The sequence below is a fragment of the Contarinia nasturtii genome, unplaced genomic scaffold (genome assembly GCF_009176525.2).
Source record: "Contarinia nasturtii isolate CC-2019 unplaced genomic scaffold, AAFC_CNas_1.1 Cnas_scaffold_129, whole genome shotgun sequence".
Taxonomy (NCBI): domain Eukaryota; kingdom Metazoa; phylum Arthropoda; class Insecta; order Diptera; family Cecidomyiidae; genus Contarinia; species Contarinia nasturtii.
In genome coordinates, this window is record NW_022197486.1 from 1,409,979 (window position 1) to 1,431,521 (window position 21,543).

The 21,543-nt window shown below is 34.1% G+C and overlaps 7 protein-coding genes across 8 annotated transcripts; 5 read left to right on the forward strand and 2 right to left on the reverse strand.

Annotated features, from left to right (window-relative positions):
* Positions 1-378: 378 nt before the first annotated feature.
* LOC116344044 (60S ribosomal protein L23a) lies at positions 379-2,797 on the reverse strand. Its single transcript, XM_031772418.1, has 6 exons — positions 2,674-2,797; positions 1,914-2,107; positions 1,598-1,735; positions 1,198-1,499; positions 718-894; positions 379-600 (listed from the first exon to the last, which is right to left on the reverse strand). The coding sequence occupies exons 1-6, from the start codon at positions 2,702-2,704 to the stop codon at positions 516-518; spliced, it is 927 nt and encodes a 308-aa protein (XP_031628278.1). The 5' UTR covers positions 2,705-2,797; the 3' UTR covers positions 379-515.
* A 636-nt stretch (positions 2,798-3,433) lies between these two features.
* On the forward strand, positions 3,434-5,462 carry LOC116340762 (transcription factor grauzone-like). Its single transcript, XM_031767412.1, has 6 exons — positions 3,434-3,666; positions 3,730-3,991; positions 4,058-4,367; positions 4,428-4,628; positions 4,699-5,068; positions 5,149-5,462. Exons 1-6 carry the CDS (start codon positions 3,541-3,543, stop codon positions 5,311-5,313), a joined length of 1,434 nt encoding a protein of 477 aa, XP_031623272.1. The 5' UTR covers positions 3,434-3,540; the 3' UTR covers positions 5,314-5,462.
* Positions 5,463-6,101: 639 nt separating this feature from the next.
* On the reverse strand, positions 6,102-7,121 carry LOC116347595. Its single transcript, XM_031778259.1, has one exon. It carries the CDS (start codon positions 7,119-7,121, stop codon positions 6,102-6,104), a length of 1,020 nt encoding a protein of 339 aa, XP_031634119.1.
* A 339-nt stretch (positions 7,122-7,460) lies between these two features.
* On the forward strand, positions 7,461-11,865 carry LOC116340744 (transcription factor grauzone-like). Its single transcript, XM_031767389.1, has 13 exons — positions 7,461-7,665; positions 7,732-7,921; positions 7,990-8,166; positions 8,231-8,534; positions 8,602-8,651; positions 8,722-8,995; positions 9,060-9,260; positions 9,321-9,367; positions 9,439-9,658; positions 9,731-9,822; positions 9,948-10,044; positions 10,132-10,537; positions 10,599-11,865. Exons 1-13 carry the CDS (start codon positions 7,546-7,548, stop codon positions 10,761-10,763), a joined length of 2,343 nt encoding a protein of 780 aa, XP_031623249.1. The 5' UTR covers positions 7,461-7,545; the 3' UTR covers positions 10,764-11,865.
* A 961-nt stretch (positions 11,866-12,826) lies between these two features.
* LOC116340753 (zinc finger protein 62-like) lies at positions 12,827-15,949 on the forward strand. Its single transcript, XM_031767402.1, has 11 exons — positions 12,827-13,016; positions 13,097-13,692; positions 13,762-13,820; positions 13,890-14,336; positions 14,402-14,621; positions 14,769-14,969; positions 15,044-15,212; positions 15,306-15,452; positions 15,535-15,621; positions 15,684-15,751; positions 15,814-15,949. The coding sequence occupies exons 1-11, from the start codon at positions 12,882-12,884 to the stop codon at positions 15,881-15,883; spliced, it is 2,199 nt and encodes a 732-aa protein (XP_031623262.1). The 5' UTR covers positions 12,827-12,881; the 3' UTR covers positions 15,884-15,949.
* Positions 15,950-15,983: 34 nt separating this feature from the next.
* LOC116340768 lies at positions 15,984-17,464 on the forward strand. 2 transcript variants are annotated; one of them, XM_031767425.1, is made up of 5 exons: positions 15,984-16,156; positions 16,379-16,473; positions 16,680-16,944; positions 17,012-17,181; positions 17,259-17,464. In XM_031767425.1, exons 1-5 carry the CDS (start codon positions 16,126-16,128, stop codon positions 17,364-17,366), a joined length of 669 nt encoding a protein of 222 aa, XP_031623285.1. In that variant the 5' UTR covers positions 15,984-16,125; the 3' UTR covers positions 17,367-17,464. The 2 variants fall into 2 exon arrangements, with proteins under 2 accessions (XP_031623285.1, XP_031623293.1); XM_031767433.1 differs by having other exon boundaries at positions 16,147-16,165.
* Positions 17,465-17,716: 252 nt separating this feature from the next.
* On the forward strand, positions 17,717-20,990 carry LOC116340025 (zinc finger protein 888-like). Its single transcript, XM_031766171.1, has 9 exons — positions 17,717-17,903; positions 17,968-18,340; positions 18,405-18,660; positions 18,734-18,779; positions 18,845-18,981; positions 19,057-19,983; positions 20,044-20,342; positions 20,405-20,490; positions 20,559-20,990. The coding sequence occupies exons 1-9, from the start codon at positions 17,790-17,792 to the stop codon at positions 20,718-20,720; spliced, it is 2,400 nt and encodes a 799-aa protein (XP_031622031.1). The 5' UTR covers positions 17,717-17,789; the 3' UTR covers positions 20,721-20,990.
* Positions 20,991-21,543: the final 553 nt, after the last annotated feature.

A 21,543-nucleotide genomic window follows, 5' to 3' on the forward strand; every position in this document is an offset into this window, starting at 1 on the left:
AATAATTATAATTTATTGTATTAAACAACATAGGTCAGAGCTAAAAAACATGCGTTGTTTTGCCTTATGTCAGAGTTATTTTTGTAATCATAAACTTTCATAGAGATTCCTACAAAATTGGTATCATCATATTGACAAATACAAATTGATATGAACAAATGATCCTTACCTCAATTCGAAGCAAAAATTGATGCGGCTGCACAGTTATCGCTACAAAATCTGAAAATGTTCCTGAAAATAAAATTGGCATGCATTTTTTTTGGGGGAGAGAGAGAGTTTTGGGAGAGAACGTAAGAGAGCGGGTGTAAAGAGACAAAAATGAAAACAGAACCAATTCTTAATTTAAATTGATGTTCTTTTCACATAGAAAATAATATATTTGTTTTTCTTCCCGTGTTTTCAAATTTATTTGAAGTGGATTTGAGCGAAACTACATTTCAGCAACAATCATAACCATTTTGAGGCAAATTCGAAAAAACGAAGTAGAAAATCTGTATGCGCCGGGGCTGAACAATTTATATGATGCCGATTTTGTTTGCGATATCTAGAGCATCGTAGTCGCGGGCCAAGCGAACATAGGCTTTCTTTTGTCCATCGGGTCTGTAAGGCGAAAAAAAGAACAAAATCCATGAATTTGGTGCCACATTCTCGGAAATTTATAAGAAAAAGTGATGAAAGTACGTGGTGAGAGAAAATACTATTCGATATGAAACTCACCTAATCAACAAGTTCACTTTAGCTACTTTAATGTCATAAAGTTTGCGGACAGCAGCTCGCACGTGGTGTTTGTTTGCACGCAAATGTGTCAAGAATACCAAGGTGTTGTTGTCTTCGATTTTCTTCATGGCGGCTTCAGTTGTCAATGGGTATTTGACAATATTGAATGGGTCCATGCTGTAACGGATAAAAATGAAATTGTATCATCAACGCCATTTGGACATAAAATTAATATCAAAATACATTTTTTTTCTTGTATGCGTGTGAATGTGGACCACTTGAGAAAATTCGGAAATGAAAATTCAGAAATTTCAAAATAAATTATATTGGGTCAGATTAAATAATCTACATCTTTTCTCTAGCAAGATGTCTGGACGCAAACAATCATTGAACTCGCTGCAGCGTAATTTGTCTTGCATACACACACACACACATGTGCGCAAAAGTTTTATCATAAAAAATGTGATTAATAAAACTTACCGGTCTCTGGTTGGCACCGACTTGCGTGGGTATTTTGGATTCCGTGGCAAAGCCAATGTCTTTGGACGACGGAATGTAACACTGGTGCGCACTTTGCGTGTTCGTGTTCCGAATGGACCTTTGACAACTTTCTTTTGTACCTTCTTGGCACGAACGACGGCAGCAGCAGCCTTCTTGTTTTTAGCTGAAACGGCAACCTTTGATGGTTTCTTCAATGCCTTTACTTTGGCAGCCAATTTGGCACCAGCTTTGGTTGGTTGTTTTTTAGCGGTGGTAACCTTCTTTTTGGCAGCTGGCTTAGCCTATAAATGAATAAACATATTGAGTTTTAGTGTTAATTGAAGAGAGATAGAGAGCATGCGTCTACTGAAAATAAATGAAGAATCAATCATCAACGTACGGTTTTCGAAGCGGTTGTCTTCTTGGCCACTGGCTTCTTGGCGACATTCTTTTTGTCGGCTGGCTTGGCTGAGGTAGCTGTCTTTTTGGCAGCTGTAGCCTTAGCTTCACCTGCTGGACGCTTGGCGGCTGGTTTGGCCTAAATAATAAACAAGCAACAATTTCTTGATTTCTTGTGCCAAATTGATTTTCTAACATCCACTCATAAAAAGCACATTTCACAATCACATTCCGTTTGATTTAACACATGATTCTTATACCAATGTGATTTTTACGGTTGGAAAAATATGAAATAAATGTGGACAATTGACACTCACGGCCGATGCTTTTGAGGCGGATGCCTTTGATGCAGCTGGTTTAGCTGCAGCTGGTTTAGCGGCGGCTGGTTTCTTTTCAGCTGGTTTAGCTGCAGCTGGTTTAGCAGCAGCGGCTGGTTTCTTGGCTGGTGCAGCCTTTTTGGTATCCTTTTTCTCGGATGAGCTTGAAGCAGCTGGTGCTGCCTTTTTCTCGCCTAATCATTGCAAAAAAACACACAGAAAAAAAAAACGAGAGAAAAAAGATGTTTGAATTAGAAAAGTTCAATTTCATATAATTAGTTTCCAAAACCACACAAGCAAATTCATTCCAAAATGACATATACACGTTTTGCACTTGCACAACACACCTTTGCTACACACTTTGGGATTGCGGTACACAATATATTCTTGCTTCGTATACACATTCGATTCAACAGAAAACACACAATTTCATATGCAATGATCAATTTTCGTAAATCATTTTAACGACAAATAAAATTGCATGCGATACATTTTTATTTTCATTGCCCCGGCCGAATTCAATTGAAATCACTGAATCAAAAAGCATGTTTTTGTTGATCGAACACAACCTCAAAACCGCGTGGCATACACACGTCCAATACATGCTATTATCATTTCGGTGAATTTTTCACAATTTTTTTAAAAAATTAACAAAAATTCGATTGTTTTTCAATTGGCCACAATTAAACAAAACGCTTTGCATCCATTTGATCAAGAATTTCGAAAAAATTTCGTAATTTTTTCAATTTTTTTCACTTACCAGACTTCTCAGTTGGTTTCTTCGGTGCCATTTTAATGGAAAAGAAATAGAAAAGAATTGACAAACGGAACTAGCACCGCGAAGTGAACTTTTTCAATATGGCCGACGAATTCGATAGAGGGAACCAATGTCGCCTTTTTTGGCAAACCAAATGTCAATCGCATGCGAAGTGTCAGACGACTTATTTGAAAATTACCGCCAATTCATTTTATTTTGTTTGAAATTAAAATAAATATGGATGCAAATTAATTGGTTTTCATTTTCAATACAAATTCCAACAATTATTAATGAAAATAAGAAATATGAGAATGTCAAAACAAATCATTTTCAAATAATTTATTGTATACTTAATGAAGAGTATTTTTTAAACTGGTTACGTACAATTCTGCCAAGTACACATGTACTACAAGCCTCATATTCTTCTCATTTACACAATTTAATTCACATTTTAATGTTATTTATCGTGCATTTCTCATACAAGACGAATGCATTTCTCAAAGCAATAATTCAAATGGAATGTTTCGAAATAGAAAATTTTTATTACTGTGTGAAGTCTATAATAAAGCAATCAAACTTGAATTGTATATTTCTCAAGGTGTGATCAGTGATTTATAATACTTGTTGATAGAAGTATCGTTTCTTTTCTGCTTGAATCACAGTTTGACAGAAATTGTATCAAAACTTATCGATATACAAATGCAAAAACAAATTCAGATGCAAGTACACACTGTATAACGCACAACTGTGCGTTGAATTTGACTTTGACAGCTGAAGTCCGTTCTATTTGTAAACGGACAGCGATAATAATATTTTATGAAGTCAATCGTAAAAAAAACTGAATGCGAATGAATAAATTTAAGAAAAAAAATGTGTTTTGTAATTGATCAATGTATTTTGTGCACAAAAACCGATTGTGAAATAATTCGTGTGTTTAGTAATCGTGGACGACAGCTGAAAATTGCCGAAACATTGTCTGATCACTTCTGGTTTCGGGTTTGTTTACATTTATTTTCTTATATTTCAATCATATACGAAATGTGAATAATTCATTTTTAGGTGGAGGACTTTAACGATCAACCGAATGGAATATGTTTGGAATGTTGGGACAAAGTCCTGACATTTGATCAATTCTATAAATCAGTTCAAATGGCCCATTTATATCTGTTGAACTCAAAATACAAAGACGATGAAATCGAAAAGGTGTCCGTGAAAAGTGAACATGACACTTCGGAAGATTTTTTATCAATGGAAGACATAACAGCCTGTGATAGTACATCCGACCAAGACGATGAATATATCGAAGATAAAAGTGTGAAAGGTATAACAACAATAACTTCCCGCTCTCATAAAAAATATCTTGCAATTTTCAAACAAAAAAAAATAGTCAAGTCACCAAACAAAACAACAAAAGATCGAAAAAGCGCCACAATACAAACCAAAAAAGGACCACCGATTTTCGAAGAAAAACACTATTCACCGCAAGAGTTGGAAATGGAATCAAAAATTGCCGACTATTTTCAGATGAACTGTGATTTATGTATGCATCATTTTGAATCGTGGAACGATACTCGAACTCATTACTTGGATAAACACAATATTTTGAAGCCGTTCTTGAGATGTTGCAATCGAAAATTCTTTTTAAGAAGTCGAATCATCGAGCACATAACATGGCATGCCGACCCAAGCGCATTCAAGTATGCGAAATATTTTTCTTTTTTTGTAGATCTATTCTATATAAGTTTGTGAATTTGCAGTTGTACAAAATGTCCGAAGAAATTCCATGAAAAGAGAACATTAACCGCACACGCTTTACGTCATTTGGAAGATGAGAAACGAAGCTTCGAGTGTCACCAGTGTCATAAACGATTTTCGCGGCAACACATTTTGAATCGTCATTTGAGCGACGTGCATCCGATTGGTGATCAAAAATTCATATGCAACATTTGTGAAAAGAAGTAAGATTAAAAATGATTTAGTAAATTATAAAAGAGAAACTAAAACAATTTACTTATTCAATAAAAACAGCTTCAAATCCGAGCACATACTAAAAATGCATATTCTCAAAGTACACGAACGGATTGACCAACGAATATGTGATGTATGCGCAAAAGTATTTAAAACAAAAGAAGGATTTCAAGATCATATGAAAACACAACACATGGGAATCGAAGAGCCGCGAGTACAATGTACCCATTGCGGTGCTTGGCTCAAAAATCGCGGAACATTAAACAAACACATGAAAATTCACACGGATTCGCCACAAGTGTGTGATATTTGCCATAAACTGAAACCAACACGAACAGCTCTCAATCATCACAAGCGACTCGTTCACGGCGACGCATCATTCCATTGCACCATTTGCAAAAAGACATTCAAACGACAACTTTCTTTAACGGTTTGTATTATTTGAAACTCTTTTTTTTATTTCAAACAATTTTTTCAATTGCATTTTTTCTTCTCTTTTGATTCGTATAGGAACATATTGCATCTCATACTGGTGAAAATCTGTACACATGTCATTATTGTCCGAAAATGTTCAAATCTAATTCAAATATGCACAAACATCGGAAACAAGTTCATTTCGACAAATGGACAGCTGATAGAGAATCAAAGAAGATTGCACTATTTACAAATCCATAGATTGTTATTTTCGTTTTATTGTCTGTTTATTTATTGGATTTTTCGGAAGCAACACAAACAGATATGCTGCCGTTTAAAAATCTGACTGCAATGTGGACAGAATTTTTTCTTATTAAAAACAGCTTGAGAGCATTTTAAATGTCATTAAAAGAATACATATTTTAAAAATGAGAAATAAAAATGGACAAATTTTATTTGAAATATTCTTGAAAAATTGAGATTTCAGACTCTAAACACCGCAAATGTTAATCAAGTATCTCTAAATGTCTGAGGCATGGAAACTATTCGATGTTTCGAATATGAATTGAGCAAAAGCAAGAATATATCAAACCTTTGACACAAATTTAGTTTCAACCCAATGAAATGAATATTCGCCTAAAAACTATGAAAAAATGAAATCAAAATAACTACCCATATAACTCATTTGCGGAGTAATTTTATCGATGACGGGACTGTGCGGAGTTCAGCGGAGATAGCATGCAAATGCTGTGTGTACGAGTGCAACAGCGTTCTTTGCTGTTCATAGATTTATTTTGTCCAATCGTACATCTTAGTAGCCGTACACACAGCTAAGTTACTAATAATCTGCGTAAGAATGATACACATAGAAGTGCTGTTACCCTCGTACACACAGAGTTTGTATGTCATCTCCGCCAAACTCCACACAGTCCCGCCACCGTCAAAATTACTCCGCAAATGAATTATATGGGTATTTGAATAACAAATACACAATATTAATTTATTTTTATTGGTATAAATCTTTATTCATGGGCTATCGAATAGCACATTCAAATTACACTTAAAGGTCCATTGTCTTCGATTTTTCGTAGTATACTTCGAACATTCAAAATCATGTTCTGGCAGACTGATACATCCATTTCCGTCAATTTTCGCTCGATTCGACCCATCAACTGTTGCTCGTTTTGAGCTTCCCAGCCCTTCTCGTACACTTTACATTTTAGAACCGACCAGAAATCTTCGATTGGACGTGCCTGTGGAATGTTTGGTGGGTTGTCCTCTTTCGGTACAAATGGTATATTTTGCTCAGTGAGCCAATTCAATGTTTTTTTCGCATAATGACTGCTTGCAAGGTTCGGCCAAAACATGATTTCGTCTCGGGCGTGATGGTTTTCGATGAATTGCTTCAGTTTTGGCAAGCATTGACTGATATAAGTGTCAGAATTGATCGCTTGACCTCCATTTGGTCGAATCAACGGCGCTGAAACACCTTTCGATGAGATGGCCAACCACACCAATACCTTTGGCTCGAATTTTGCATCGCCGGCATCTTTAACATCGTCTGGTGTTGCTTCAATGTTGTCAGTGTAATTTCCATTCAATTCATTGTGCGCAAAAGTGAAATAAGATTCATCATCCAAAATAATGAATTTTCCGTTTGCAAAGTGTTTGTCACGAAGTGCACGGCAACATTTTGGTATTATTTCGAGTTGTCTCGGTGTATATTTTGGTGGTTGCTTACATTTATGATAACAAATGTTGTTTTTCTTCAAAATGCGATGGACAGTTGATTTTGAAATACCAAATTTACGTGATAATCGCCGTGTTGATTGGCCAATCTTGTTTTTAGCACTTGACAGCAGACTTTTCGTTGTTCTGGCAGTTAGTTTGGAGGGACGACCAGGGATTTTCTTATTTTCCGGTTCTTTACCTTCCTGACAATCCTTTAAAACACGATAGATGGTTCGGCGAGAGATTGGTTTATTTTTAAACACACGCAAAATTTCGTTTGTACTTAGCTGCCCAAAACAATTTGCGACAGACTTACGCAAATCCAGTTTGTATGACATTGCGAATGATTCTATTATGTCGGATTGGGTTTGATAGTAGTGTCGAGGTACCGATAAATGCACTACATGCGTTGGTTGTGTAAAGACTTATGACGCACATGTTAAAATTATTTTGATTTTTTGATCTATGTCACTCACAGTTTTTAAATCAAATTTTTCTTAAAAATTATTTCGATTAATATAATGTTGGAAAGAATGAGTTCGGATTATTTTTTTACTTATACTTATTTCATTTTAAACTTTTCGTAACGTTATGCATTTCACCGCATTGTAACGCAATGAATGGACTCCGTTTAACTGTCATTTATTGCTGACATAATAAGTGTTGTTAATAAACAAACAATAGGAACTGAAATGTTATGAAGAAAATCTAGCTAGTTTTTAAATGAATTTCTTATTTTGTATGAATTGAGAAGAGAAAAAAATGGGTTCAAACTTGGGCGAAAAGTGTCGTCTGTGTTTTTCTACTGGATTTTTTCACATAAATTTATTCACAACATCGCAACGTGTGATTGAGTCCATTCGTGAAATATTCCGTAGTGAGGTAGTAAACATTTATTGAATTTCCATGCAAATTGATAAAAAACAATCAATGATTTCTTTTGCGAAGGTCGATGAATTTGATGCACTGCCCAATTTTGTATGTGTGGATTGTTGGTTGAAGATGAAGACATTCTATGAATTTTATCAAAAGGTGATTGCCGCACAGAGACAATTTCTTTCGGATGGCATAGTTCCTATTAAGATCGAATCGGACCATGAAGAACCGGTATTTAATGAAACCAATTATGACGATCTCTGTAAGTAAATATTTGGTTTTTTGGATTATCATGAAATTTGAACTCTTTTTTATTTTTCAATTTATTAGCAATTCCGGAAACACCAAACGAAATCGAAATGAAGTACGATGAAATTGAGCAAAATACGGAGAGTGTTGTGTTTCACGAAGAATTGAGAACTGATCGTTTTGGTAGTGATAACGGAGATGATGATGAAGAAGATGGTGACAGTGATGCCGATTTTCAAGAAGATCATTCGGACAGCGGTAATTTTGAATACTCAATCAGGTTTGAATATACAGAGTTAACTTGATTGAACTTATATTCTAGATGAATCATTCAAAGACGATAGCGAAACCATTGAAGATGCCGATGAGGCCGATGAATATACACCGACGAAAGCATACAAAAGAAAAGATTTAGACACCGAACAACCGAAACGAAAGCGAGGCCGACCAAGAAAGTATCGAACACAAGAAGAACGAAAAGAAGCCAATAGACGAAAGGCGCTCAATTGGAGAGCAGGCAAAATTTACAAGTGTCCACATTGTGTGAAAACATTTACTCGTCGAACTCGGATATCCGTTCATATAAGACTACGGCATGGATTCGAATGTGCTGCATGTAATCTCAAGTAATTGAATCATCAAATTTTCTTCATTCGGCATAAATTCATTGAAACACTTCTTTTTCACGCACAGGCTTCCGTCTGAACAAAAGCTAAAGCAACATTCAAAAATTCATGAAACAGGTAGAAATATTTCCAATTTTTTTCTATAAACACAAATCGATTTTATTGATTTTTTTTTATTGATTTGAAGATTTCGATGCTAAACTTCGTCAAAAACTTAATGAAATAAGTTCGATCGACACGAACGATGTGGAATCAGATGAAAAAGAAAAGATATGGCAACAATTCGATCGAAAATGTGATGAATGTCCGACTGAGTTTAACGCACTCAATGAAGCACAAGTGCATTACCTAAACGAGCATAATAATAATAGGGGATATATCAAGTGCTGCGACATGAAATTACGCGAAGAACACATGGTGAAGGAGCACATTGCTTATCATAAGAATCCAGAAATATATTAGTAAAGATTCACTTTTCAATTCGAACATTTTCTGAATCTAACGATAATAATATTCCATTTCCAGCTGTTTCGTGTGTGATTTATCGATCAAAGTGAAATCATATTTGCGAAATCATCTCAAGAACCATATTGTTGATCTGTTGGAAAGTCCAAAATATGTTTGTGATATTTGTAATAAACATTTTGCCACTAAAGCGAATGTAATGTATCACAAGGCTGAAACGCACACAACTGAAAAAATCAAATGTGAAATTTGTGCGAAAACGTGAGTGACTTTTTTAAAAAATTGATCGATGAAATTACGAATTTGTTTTTAATTTTCCAGACTATTTAACGAAGCTCAGAAGGAAAAGCATATGCGAAATATACACGGTAAGATATTCAAATTTTACACACACACACAAAGAGAAAGAATCACGAAATAAGTGTGTGCAAACTTTTAGAAACAATGTCTCAACAGCAGCTGGACTATGTGATCAATCATTTTGATATGTCATGTGATCAGTGCGAGGTGATGTTTGAATCGTTTTCACATGCAAAGCGACACTATTTAAGTGAACACAGTGAACCAAAAGGCTACATTAAATGCTGTAATAAAAAAATGAAAACATTGGCCGCAATAGACAGTCACATCCAATGGCACCATCATCCAGAGAGTTTAAGGTAAAATATGAAGAAAAAAATCGACAACAAAAAAAAAACGTTTGAATCTAAATGAATCATATCCATTTTCAGGTGTCCAATTTGTGATAAATTATTCAATCTCAAGGATCATTTCAAATGCCATGTTCGCCGTCACAACAAAGTATTTACCTGTGAAGTGTGCGGTAAGAGTAAGGGGCAAATCACTTAAAAATTACTTATTAATTATTATTGATTGTTTTACGATTATTTTTCGATTAGTTTCGATTATTTTGAATTTTATTCTTTTCTTTTGTGATTCTCCCCTTAGGTAAGAGTTTTAAACGGCATACAACACTTGTTGGCCACCGAAAAGCCGTACATGAAAGTGGACCAAGAGATTTTCAATGCAACTTTTGTGGTTTACGGTAAAGTTTGATTTTTGAATGAAAGATTGATTATTCATTCGTTTTGCTAAAAACAAAAATCATATTGTTTGCATTCCATGCATACAGGTTCTTAACCGAAGAAAAACGTGATGGTCATGAGCAATTGATTCACTATGGGAATACAACGGGTGCTCGCATTGTTTGTGATGTTTGCGGTAGAGGATTTTCACAAACGAGCCACTTACAAAAACACATTCAGGCACATCACTCGGATGATCCACAAAAGCGTGCGAAAAAAGATGAGAACAAAAGTGAAATGTGTACAATTTGTGGTTTATGGTTAAGCAGTCGATATCGTTTGAAATTGCATCGCAAATGTCACCCGATCGAACTGAATAGATGTCAAGAATGTGGATTAGAAGCACCAAATCATGACGCGCTACTCGGCCATATCCGAGCATTCCATGAAATTCGGCGCAAACATAAATGCCGATTATGTGACAAATCATTTAATAATGCCGACGAGTTGCAGGTAAATGAAAGAAAAAAAATCGTTTGATTTTCGGACATTTTTAATGATTCAATCATTTCAGGAACATTCAACATGTCATGCAACGGAAAAACTCTATCGATGCGTTTATTGCCTGGAAGCATTTGTGTGGAGAAGGAGTCTGGATGCACACATGAAAAAATTACATCCACTTGAATGTGAAGGTGAAAAAGCGACCGAAAGCAAAATTGAAGATCAATCGACTTGATTTTTATCATTTTATTTAATTGTAAATTATTTATATTAGTGATTGTTCAAAATAGCGTATTTTTTTTGTCTGAAACAATTTAACCCTCCTAGGTATAGAGGCGGTCCATTGGACCGAAATTTTTGAAAAAATTGAATAAAAATCGAAGTAAATTAAAAAAATTCAAAATTTCTCGGGCAGATTATTCGTACAGAAGATTATAATTCATGTGCATACTGTTTCTATCATAAAATAATTGTATATGTTGTGGACATTTGATAAAACCAAATCTCACCTAGAACGTATAGTGGCGGTCCATTGGACCGCCCATACAAAATGCATGAAAACCTCATATAAACAGTAAAAAATAAAACAATTCAAAACTGTCAACAGTGCACATTCTGAATTTTGCGTTATAAAACGGTGCATATAGAGTAGATTCAGCAATGTAGCAAAGAATAAAAAAGAAAGAATTTGTGTATATGTGTATATAAGCTAAGAAACACAAACATGATTCGTTCGCTGTCGATCAAAAGTGTGGGTTCTGAAGATGAAATCAATACATTTTATAACAGCACAAAAGGTGGCGTTGATCATTCAGATAAACTGTGTCATAGCTATTCATGTCAACGAGGCAGAAATCGTTGGCCTTTCTTCATGAACTTGATCAATGTATATGGACTCCACATTGTGGACTCGCTGCGTTCATTGTTTATAATGCAAAACATGGAATTACACGAGATCGATATTCATTTCAACGCAAGAAATTTTTGATCGAATTATCAGAAGCATTGGTGTATGATCAAATAGCACGCAGATCTACTAATGGATTTAATAAAGCGCATCGAGCTGTACTCAGCACAGTTCAACAGCACCGTCAACTTCAACAAAGCAAACCAAACAAGATAAAAAAAGTGTATGTCATTTATGTCCCACTAAAATCAATAGAAAGACGCGAACACAGTGCAGCAAATGTATGAAAAATGTTTGTGGTGAACATTCCGAAAAAATTGCGATGTGTACGAACTGCACCAAAAAGCGTCCGTATGAACTGCATCATCAGATTCCAATTAATTTTGTCATAAATTATTTATTTTCAACTTTTTTTCCCATTTGAAAAAAATTATAATGAAAATTTCAACAAAAAAAGAAATATAATTTTGTTCATTTCATAGACTTTTCATACATTTTGTATGGGTGACTCTATCCGTTCAAGTTTTTTTTTCACTCTATACCTAGGAGGGTTAATGAACATAAATAAAAAACTCAAAAAGGAACTTAAAAAAACACAATGTATTATAAAGAAACAATAAAACTTAACTAATGGTTTAAATGATCAAATAGCCGTGTCAAAATACTATACCAAACATCCAAATTTTTAAAACTTTATTTGTTAATTTTTCCTTTTTTTTATTTGAATTGAGGTTAAAAATTTCACCTTCTTTAAGATTAGACTCTCTTTTATTGTAAAAGTTTGTATTTCTCTAAAATGTAATCAGATGTATTACTTGACAGATCTTCGCATTTGCTTCCGAAATCATCATCTGTTGATGTTTGCCGAGGCTCAACAATTTCAAATTGTGAGTTAAGTCCGTTATTTTGGCAGCTGGTTTCGTTGTGAGTCGGTTTCGTTTATTTGAATGGAAACATTCAAATGTGATTTTTGAACATTCTGTCGCTGTTTCGCAATTTAATTTAAACATTGGATATTTTAAGCCATTCATTTTTCCGCCCTCTGCCGATTGTACTTAAGTATATACTTATGTAGTCCGCGTAAATGTGTGGCAATGGCCAAAAAGACCATATCATAAGAGTTAATTTAATTATCAATAATTGAATTATAAATAGACGATGTCCACTGTCGTCAATTGACCAATTCAATGTAAAACCGATTTTCGCGAAAAAAAGACAAAATTTTCTCCAAAATATCATTCTGTTTTAAACTAAATGAAGATTTAATTGCCCCGCTTACAGTTAATACAAATCCAACTTCACCTTGTTTGAATGCAACGCAGCCCAACGCATACTATCGCATTTTTCAGCATTTTGACATTTAATTTGTGTTTTTTTGTGTTCATGAAATATTCGAATAACAATAAAGTGTATACAATGAAAATCTGAGAATTTGTTCTTTACAAGATGTGGAATCATATCAAGAATAACCAAACGAATTTATGTCGATTGTGTTTGACGAATCAAAAACAAACCATCGATACCTGTGCAAATGTGACTCCGGATAATGTGATTGAAATTCTTGTCAAATATTTCGGTGAGGTAAGTTTATTCAACTGGTGATCTGTTGATATTAAGTCTTATTATTTGATTAATATACGAGTATTTCAATTGGAGAACAGATTGATGAGACGGATCCATTGCCAAAGCACGTGTGTCTGGACTGCTGGACGATAGTTGATCGATTCCATCAATTCATTTCAAAGGTTCAACATACACAGGCTAAATATTTGAGTAATATTGTTAAGGTTGAAGAGCCCGAAAATCATATTGTTGAACCATACAATCACGACATCTTAGAGCCAATTCATTTCGAAGCCGTTGCTCCATCGACGTCAGACACACTTGGAAATTTAATTTTGATCGATGAAGGAGAAAATAAAACGAAAGTCAAAATAGAATATGACATAAGTAAAAATGAATCGGTGCCTGTATTCATCGAGGAAGATTCCACACCAATTGGAAACGTTGAAGTCGAAAACACCGAAGCAATCGAAGATGATATTAACGATGTCAAATCATCAGAACCAAGAGAAAACACGGACAACTCAGACGATGAACCAATGGATATAGTGTATGAACGACCCAAGACTAGATATCATACTTATAAAAAGGAGCTCATTTGTGACATTTGCACAATGGTCATATGCACAAAACAGAAACTTCTCGAACATTTACTAAGACACGTGCGAAATAAATGCCAAATTTGTAATTTAAGGTATGGCCAACTACAATTCAAATCAATTTCTTTTTAAATAATAATTGATAAATCATGACATTTTTTCAGATGTGAAAGCAAATATGCGTTAAATATACATAAACGCAAGGAACATGGATTTAATGCAGGTAAAGAAATCAACACTTTTTTGATAATGTATGAATACGAATAATCGTGCTTTATCAATTTTAAAATAGACGTAATGGCGGATTTGCTTAAGCAATTGGAAACACTAAAAGCAATCTCAAAGAAGTCAATTTATTCCGATGAAATAAATCCAGTCCTATTGAAGCATTATAATTCATCTTGTGATTTATGTACAAAATCAATACCGTTGTCATTGGACGCATCAAATGCGCATTACCAGGAAGAACATCAAACCGATGGCTATATAATCTGTTGTAATTTCAAATTTAGTAGCTCTATAGCGATCAATGAGCACGCCTTATTCCACTTGTATCCAGAGGTTTTTAGATGTGGATTTTGTAATAAAGTTATAGATAAAGCAAGATCGATGCGAAAACATATCTCACGACATTTAGGCAATATGAGCGCGGCTGATATACATAAGTGTCAAACTTGTTATGCAATATTTACGTCGAAGAATCTGTTGAACGTGCATTCAACGTATTTTCATGGAATGGGTAAGAATGGGCAATACTTTTTTTTAAATGAATAAATTTTGATTGAAATATCTTTTGATTTTCAGAGGGCAATTCAAATGCATCCAATCACACGCTGGCTGATTTTTTTACGATGAGATGCGATTTGTGTGACGATGCAAAGTTTATATCATACCAAGATGCAAGGCTACATTACTCAATGTTCCATGGAATCACAGGATATCTTATATGCTGTAACAGGAAATTTATGAAAGCGAAAACAATCGACGATCATTTTCAATGGCATACACGTGGCATGGTTTTTACGTAAGTTATTCGTAGCAATAAATGGCAGTGTTATATTGTACTGTTGAGTTCTTTCAAGAAGACAGAAGTACCCGTAGAAATATCTTTGGGAGAGAAGTAATTGAATTCAAGAAAGTTTTATACAAAAATGTTCTCCACTTTCTTTAGATGTGAACAATGTGACAAGCAATTCAGTGATCGTCAAAAATTTATAAACCATAAGTCACACCATAAAATTGTAGATGAAAAACGATTTTTATGCTGCGAATGTGACAAAGCATTTCATTCGAATCATGCGCTAAAAAGGCATTCACAGAAACATAAAAAACGATTGAAAAAATCACTTTCCTGTTCACACTGCAGCAAACGGTTTGTTATTTTGGCATATCATTCAAAAGAACTGGACGTTTTGTAAATTTATTGAATGAATTTTCTCTAAAAAGGTACACAACGCAAAAGGCGTTAGATGATCATATTCAATTTCATCACGTTGATAATGGTATGTCGGGCGTTGTGTGTGAATTTTGTGGAAAAAAATTCATAGCTCGTTCAACATTGAAGAATCACATTCAAGTTGCGCATAATACAAATTCAGATGCAAAAGATTCAAAGGTACGATAATTTTAAATAGTCAACTATTGAAAAAGTATGCAATCAAGTTAGATGTGATTTTTATTTTTTTCAATTTTGTATGCAATTATTTAGGAACCACCTGAAGAGTTTAAATGTTGGATGTGCCCAAAAATATTTATTAACAAATACCGTCTGAAAAAGCATGTCGACACAATTCACAATGGCACACCCGTGAAATGTTCAATGTGCGATAAAATTGCACCAAACGAAGCAGCATTGGTACTAAAGAATACTATTTTATTTTTAGTTCTTAAAATATTCAATGATTTATGTTTTTTTCTTTCTTATTTCCAATGCGAAGGCGTGTCATATGCGAAGTGTTCATGTTGCCCAAAAACACCAATGTCACTTGTGTCCAAAAACATTTAAAGCGGCTGTTGCTTTGAAGGTATTTTCAAATTTTTCACGGCAAAAATTTAATATCTAAAATGATAATTTGCAATTATTCAGGATCACATTGCCACTCATACCGGAGAAAAGACATATAAATGCTCATTTTGTCCAGAGGCTTTCATCTGGTAGGATCACATTATGAAAATAATAAAAATGTACATATAATTTCATGTATCAAATTTTGCAGGCGTCCAAATATGTATAGTCATCAGAAAAAGGCACATCCAGAAGAATGGAAACAGACAAAACAAAAATAATAAAAAAAAAAACCATCAATGAACAAAATGAACACACCAATAAACTAGTTTTTATCTTAATCTTCAGTTTTTATGGTATTTATTTCATTGTGCAATCAGATGACAAGAGTAGATTTCAAATGAATTTTTACAAAGAAAGTATGAATCATTTTTAGTGAGACATTGAAAAGTCGGTGCCGATGACGAAATCTATTTTAAAATAGGCACTTTCTTTTTTTTAATTGAACTAATGAGATGTCATTATGGCCGAATATGTCGTAATTAAGGAAGGTGGTAAATAACGTAATTCAAAAACTGAAACCTTTTTGAATAAAATGCACTTGTTTTTAAACAATCGACATTTTCGAATAATTGTTCATTTGAGCATTGAACTCCGTACAATTCACATCAAAAATTAATTTTGAATAAATCGTTCGGTGCAAATTTAAATTAAATTTTCTCCTTTTATTCGATTGAAAATACGACGAAAAATGTACAAATTTATTTTTTTGGCAGTTTTTATAATTCATGGTGCAAATTCGGATCGTATATTCGAGAACGAATGCCCAGCACTTGTTTCACCGATGGATGGAGAATTGGACATGGAAAGAGTAAGTAATTTAATGTTTTTTTCTTTGAAGAATGACCGAATTAAGTTCACATTAAATTGTCTACTGTCTAATCAATGACATTATATTATTCGGTTGTTCATTCAAATTTCTATCTTTTTTTTAGTGCTTTGAACTCAGCACTGACATTAGTGAAATGCGTTATCTCTTCGTAGAATGATTAACCGAAAACTTATGTTTTTGTATAGTTTTTAGGTGTTTGGTACCAGGTTCAACCCGATGTTGATGAAAGTGAACAAGATGAAAATGAACAAGAAATACCATCATGCGAATTCTACAATGTAACAGAGAGTAAAAAATCGAATCAGTATATCGTTAGGACTGTATTTGAATTGTACACAAATTATGAAGAAGAAAGACCGCTCAAATACGAAACAGTCTCAAAACATTACCTAAAACAATTGGATGAAGAGGATTCGGCTCAGTTTCGTTTCGTTCCGCCATTTTTGTCCGGTAGAATTTTAAAGATCTGAGTAAAAATAATAATAAGCAAATATAAATAAAACTCCATCTTTTCCAGGCGCTCAAATTCTCGAATCAAATTTCACCATCTTTAATACGGATTATGAGTCATATGCCATAATTTCGAACTGTAATAAAGAAATCAATAATGATGGTGATGTACAATTTGCACAACATACAACTGTTTGGTCACGCACACGAGATTTTGGTGAAGAATTCTTGAATAAGGTAATAATACTTTTCTTGGTATGCCAAATCCACGTGTGCTTACGCATTCCTAATGATCTTTTCTTTTATTTGTTTAGTTGTACGAAAATGAAGACCTAATCGATTTTGACCCATACAATTTGAGCAACGTTAAACGTACTGGTTGCATAGACGCAAGAAAAATCGCCACCATTAGTCTTGCTTAGACAAAATCATCACATTTACCAATTCTCATGTGAAAATAGTTCCCCATTCTTCGAATTCAATACGAATATTTATTGCGAATAAAATTTTATAAAAATGAAAAAAATCTCTTTTCTTTTTCTTTAATTTGCTTTTTGATGATTGCAAATTTGGATGAACATTTTGTTGCATTCGCATACAACATTTATTTTTGGAATAGCATAGGTGTGTAAAAAAAGTCTTACAACTGTATAAAGCCAACGATTCAAATATGCTAAGAAACGTGTCCTTATAACTGGGTATATGCGACATGCAATCGCATAGCACCGTCGCGTTAAATTTAATTATTTGACAGATTAAACAATGACAACAATAACGTGCAGTATTTACTATGTTGTACACCACGATTTTTTTTTTATTTTGATGAACAAAATTAAACCGATTTAATGGCAGAAACAAAAATATGTCGCTTGTGTATTTCATCATCAACTCAATTGTTGGACATTTTCGATGATTCCGATACGAGCTTAATCGAAATTCTAAATGAACACATTGGCGAGGTAAATTGATCCTTCTTTTAAAATCCGAATGATTGATTTTCATTGCGTGTGAATTTGTTGACAGGTATGCAAAACAGATGCATTACCAAAATGGATTTGTTGCAATTGTTGGGATAAAATCGAAGAGTTTCATCGATTTCACCGGTTTGTACGTAATGCACAGGAAGATTATTTGAAGCAAATCGTTAAATACGAGGAAGAGAATGACATCGAAAGTAATTGCCGTGACATTTCTGAGCAAACGAATTTCGTTGAGGTTATTTCGAATTACGATGAACTAAATGAATTTGTCGATGAACTTTCAACAAAATCCGATGCGCTCGATGACACCGATGAAAAACCAACCAAATCCGAAACTACGGAATCGGAATTTCCGGATGTTCTTTTTAATGCTGGCGCAACAACGGCCGAAGAAACTGCTCTTCGACAATTAACGGGTAAAGTTTTAATAACCTGGAACCAATATAAAATAATCATTGATTATTCATCAAATTGAAACAGAATTAGAATGTGATTCCATCAGTTCTACATCATATGACATTGATTCGATGAGAAGTAAGGAAATTTTCGATGAAAACTTTGACACGACATGTGACATCTGTTCCATCGAACTGAAATCGCTGAGGCGTGCAATCACACATTATAAAAATGAACACCAAATTGATGACGGTTACATAAAATGTTGCGGACTCAAGTTGAAACGTGATAAATTGGTCGCCGACCATATTAAATGGCACGAATATCCCGAAATGTTCAAGTAATTCGAATTATTATCTCTGTGTGTCAACTGACATCATCTAACATTATTCTTATTCGATTTTTATTTCAAGGTGTAAATATTGTGATCGAATAATGAAAACAAAGTTGTCATTGTCGGTGAGTTGATCTTTTCTCTGTGCTGAATAAATATTGAATTATTAAGATTGTTTCGAATTTTCCAGACGCACATAGCCAAACATAGACATGCAAAAAGTTATACGTGTGACATATGCGACAAAATATTTCCAGAAATCAATAAAATTCGTGAGCACATGATGCGCCATTCAAACAACTTGACGTGTCACATATGCTCGAAATTGTAAGTATGCTAGAAAGAAAAACGAAAATACCAACAAAATTTCATTTAGATTGATTTTTTTCTATTTGATTAAAGATGTACGTCCAAGGAAAAGCTCGAATCACATTTGAAGTTTTATCATAAGCACGACGAGGTGCGTCGCCAATGGAATACAATGCTTGAGGCCAAAAAGATGACACTAGACGCAGCTGAAATCGATAGAGTGATTGCGAACCAGTTCGATATGAAATGTGATTATTGTGATGTAATATTTAAATCACTGCAAGAAGCACAATACCATTATATGGAGGAGCATCACATCGCCGAGGGATACATTCAATGTTGTGGACTAAAGTTCAAGAGAGCCATGAACATCCAGGGTCATGTGTTGTGGCATTTAAGACCGGACCTCTTCAAATGTTGTATTTGTAAGAAGGATAGCACAACGATAATTGCATTGCGAGCACATTTACGTGTGCACGAGGCACGATCAACACCTCAACAAAATGTTTGCAAAGAATGTAATAAAACATTTTTCAGCAAACATCATTTGACTAGACACATGAAATTGTCACATGGCATCGAAAAAAAGAAACTATCGACAAATACCGTTAATCCAGATTCAAATAGCATAAAATTGTACTTCGATATGAAATGTGAATTATGTAAAATTGAAGTGTCCTCATTGCAACATGCCAAACTCCATTATTTAGAAGAGCATGACATTCCCGATGGCTACATAAAATGCTGTGACATGAAATTCAGAGAACTTAAAAATATTAACGATCATTTACAATACCATATGAATCCAAGCATTTTCAAATGCGAAATTTGTATGAAGGTGTTTCCACGAAAGGCCGATTTAAGTGCGCATCTATCGCAACATAAAGCGTTCGATACAAAACGTTTTACATGCAACGAATGTGGCAAAGCATGGAAATCAAAATACCGATTAGATGTTCATAAGAGATCTCACGAAGAAAAAACTGCACGAAATTTCCCATGTGATTATTGCAATAGAAAGTAAGTGTTTCAATTGATAAATACATAAAATTGATTAAAATTCAATTCATTTCTATTCAGATTCTCGACTGAAACGCTAAAAAAATCTCACGTGTTTCGCATTCATGAGTCAAACAAAGAAGCGAAAACGGAGATTTGCGAATACTGTGCGAAGACATTCACGACACGCAAGGAAGTTTTGTCTCACATACGAAGTATGCATATGGAAAATTCAATACGACGCGAACGTGCACAATGCCAGATTTGTAGCGCATGGCTCAGCAATCGATACACACTCAAAGATCACATGATGCGGCACAATTCTGAACCACAGAAATGCTCACAATGTGATAAAATTTCACCCAACCAACATGCATTACGTAAGTGGAAAGATTTCTCTTCAAACATCTTGAAATTTTATTCATTTTTTATAATTTTACAGTATGCCACGTGAGAGAAGTCCACTGTGAAAGAATATACCGATGCCATTTGTGCGAGAAAACATTTAAAGCAGCTGTTGCTCTGAAGGTATTATCAAAAGAAGATTTTATTTTTTCGTTTTAGTAAAATTCTTTTCGTTTTTTAATTTTTTCTAGGATCACATTTCAACGCATACCGGTGAAAAGACGTATAAATGTTCATTTTGTCCCGAGGCTTTCATATGGCGGCCAAATATGTATAGTCATCAGAAAAAGGCACATCCAGAAGAATGGAAAAAGACCAAGAGTGAAGTACGAAGACGAATCAACAGAAATTGATAATCCAAAATATGTCAATTTTTCGATATATTCTCCATACAAGCATTGTGAATCAGAAAATATCGACCGTATTATTACTTTTTTTTATTTTCTTTTATTTTAAATGAAGACAAAATTATCACAAGCGCGACATGTGGTTTATAATTTTGATTTTGCCGCTTTAATGCATGTTCCATTGGTAAGTCGAAGAATTTCTCTTGAAAACTGGGATTTTACGGAATATCTTATAAATTTCAAAGATTCAATTGAATAAAGAAAAAATGATCCTAATCTTTTTTTGCGAATGTTATTTTAAATTCCATCGATTGAAAATTCAATTCCACCCTGTTTGGCAAAGATACTCGATAAACTCATGACGAACAGATTAAAGAAAACTCTCGACAACAAAATAACAGTTCACCAACACGAGTTTGTAAACATGGTTACAAGGCGTTTGAAGACAACAAACAATTGGATGTATTTTACGCTGATTTCTCCAAAGCTTTCGATAAAATGCAACATTCAAAATTGATAACAAAACTGGTTTCGATGCTTAAATGGCAATGGTCGTTCTTAAAAGGCAGGACACAAATCACAAAGTTGGGCAAGGGAACTTCATATAGATGTGCCAAACTCGAATCTTAATACATTTTGTATCATAATGATATTCTATTAAGATGCTATTAAATATTAAAACCAATCATGATACGAGTATCAACATGAGTAGCTAGTATCAAGATCGATTATGATACGGCGTATCACAATAAGTATCAAGTATCATGATACCGAAGTTAACCCTCCTAGGTGTAGTAACGGTCTATTAGACCGAAAACTTAGAAAAAAT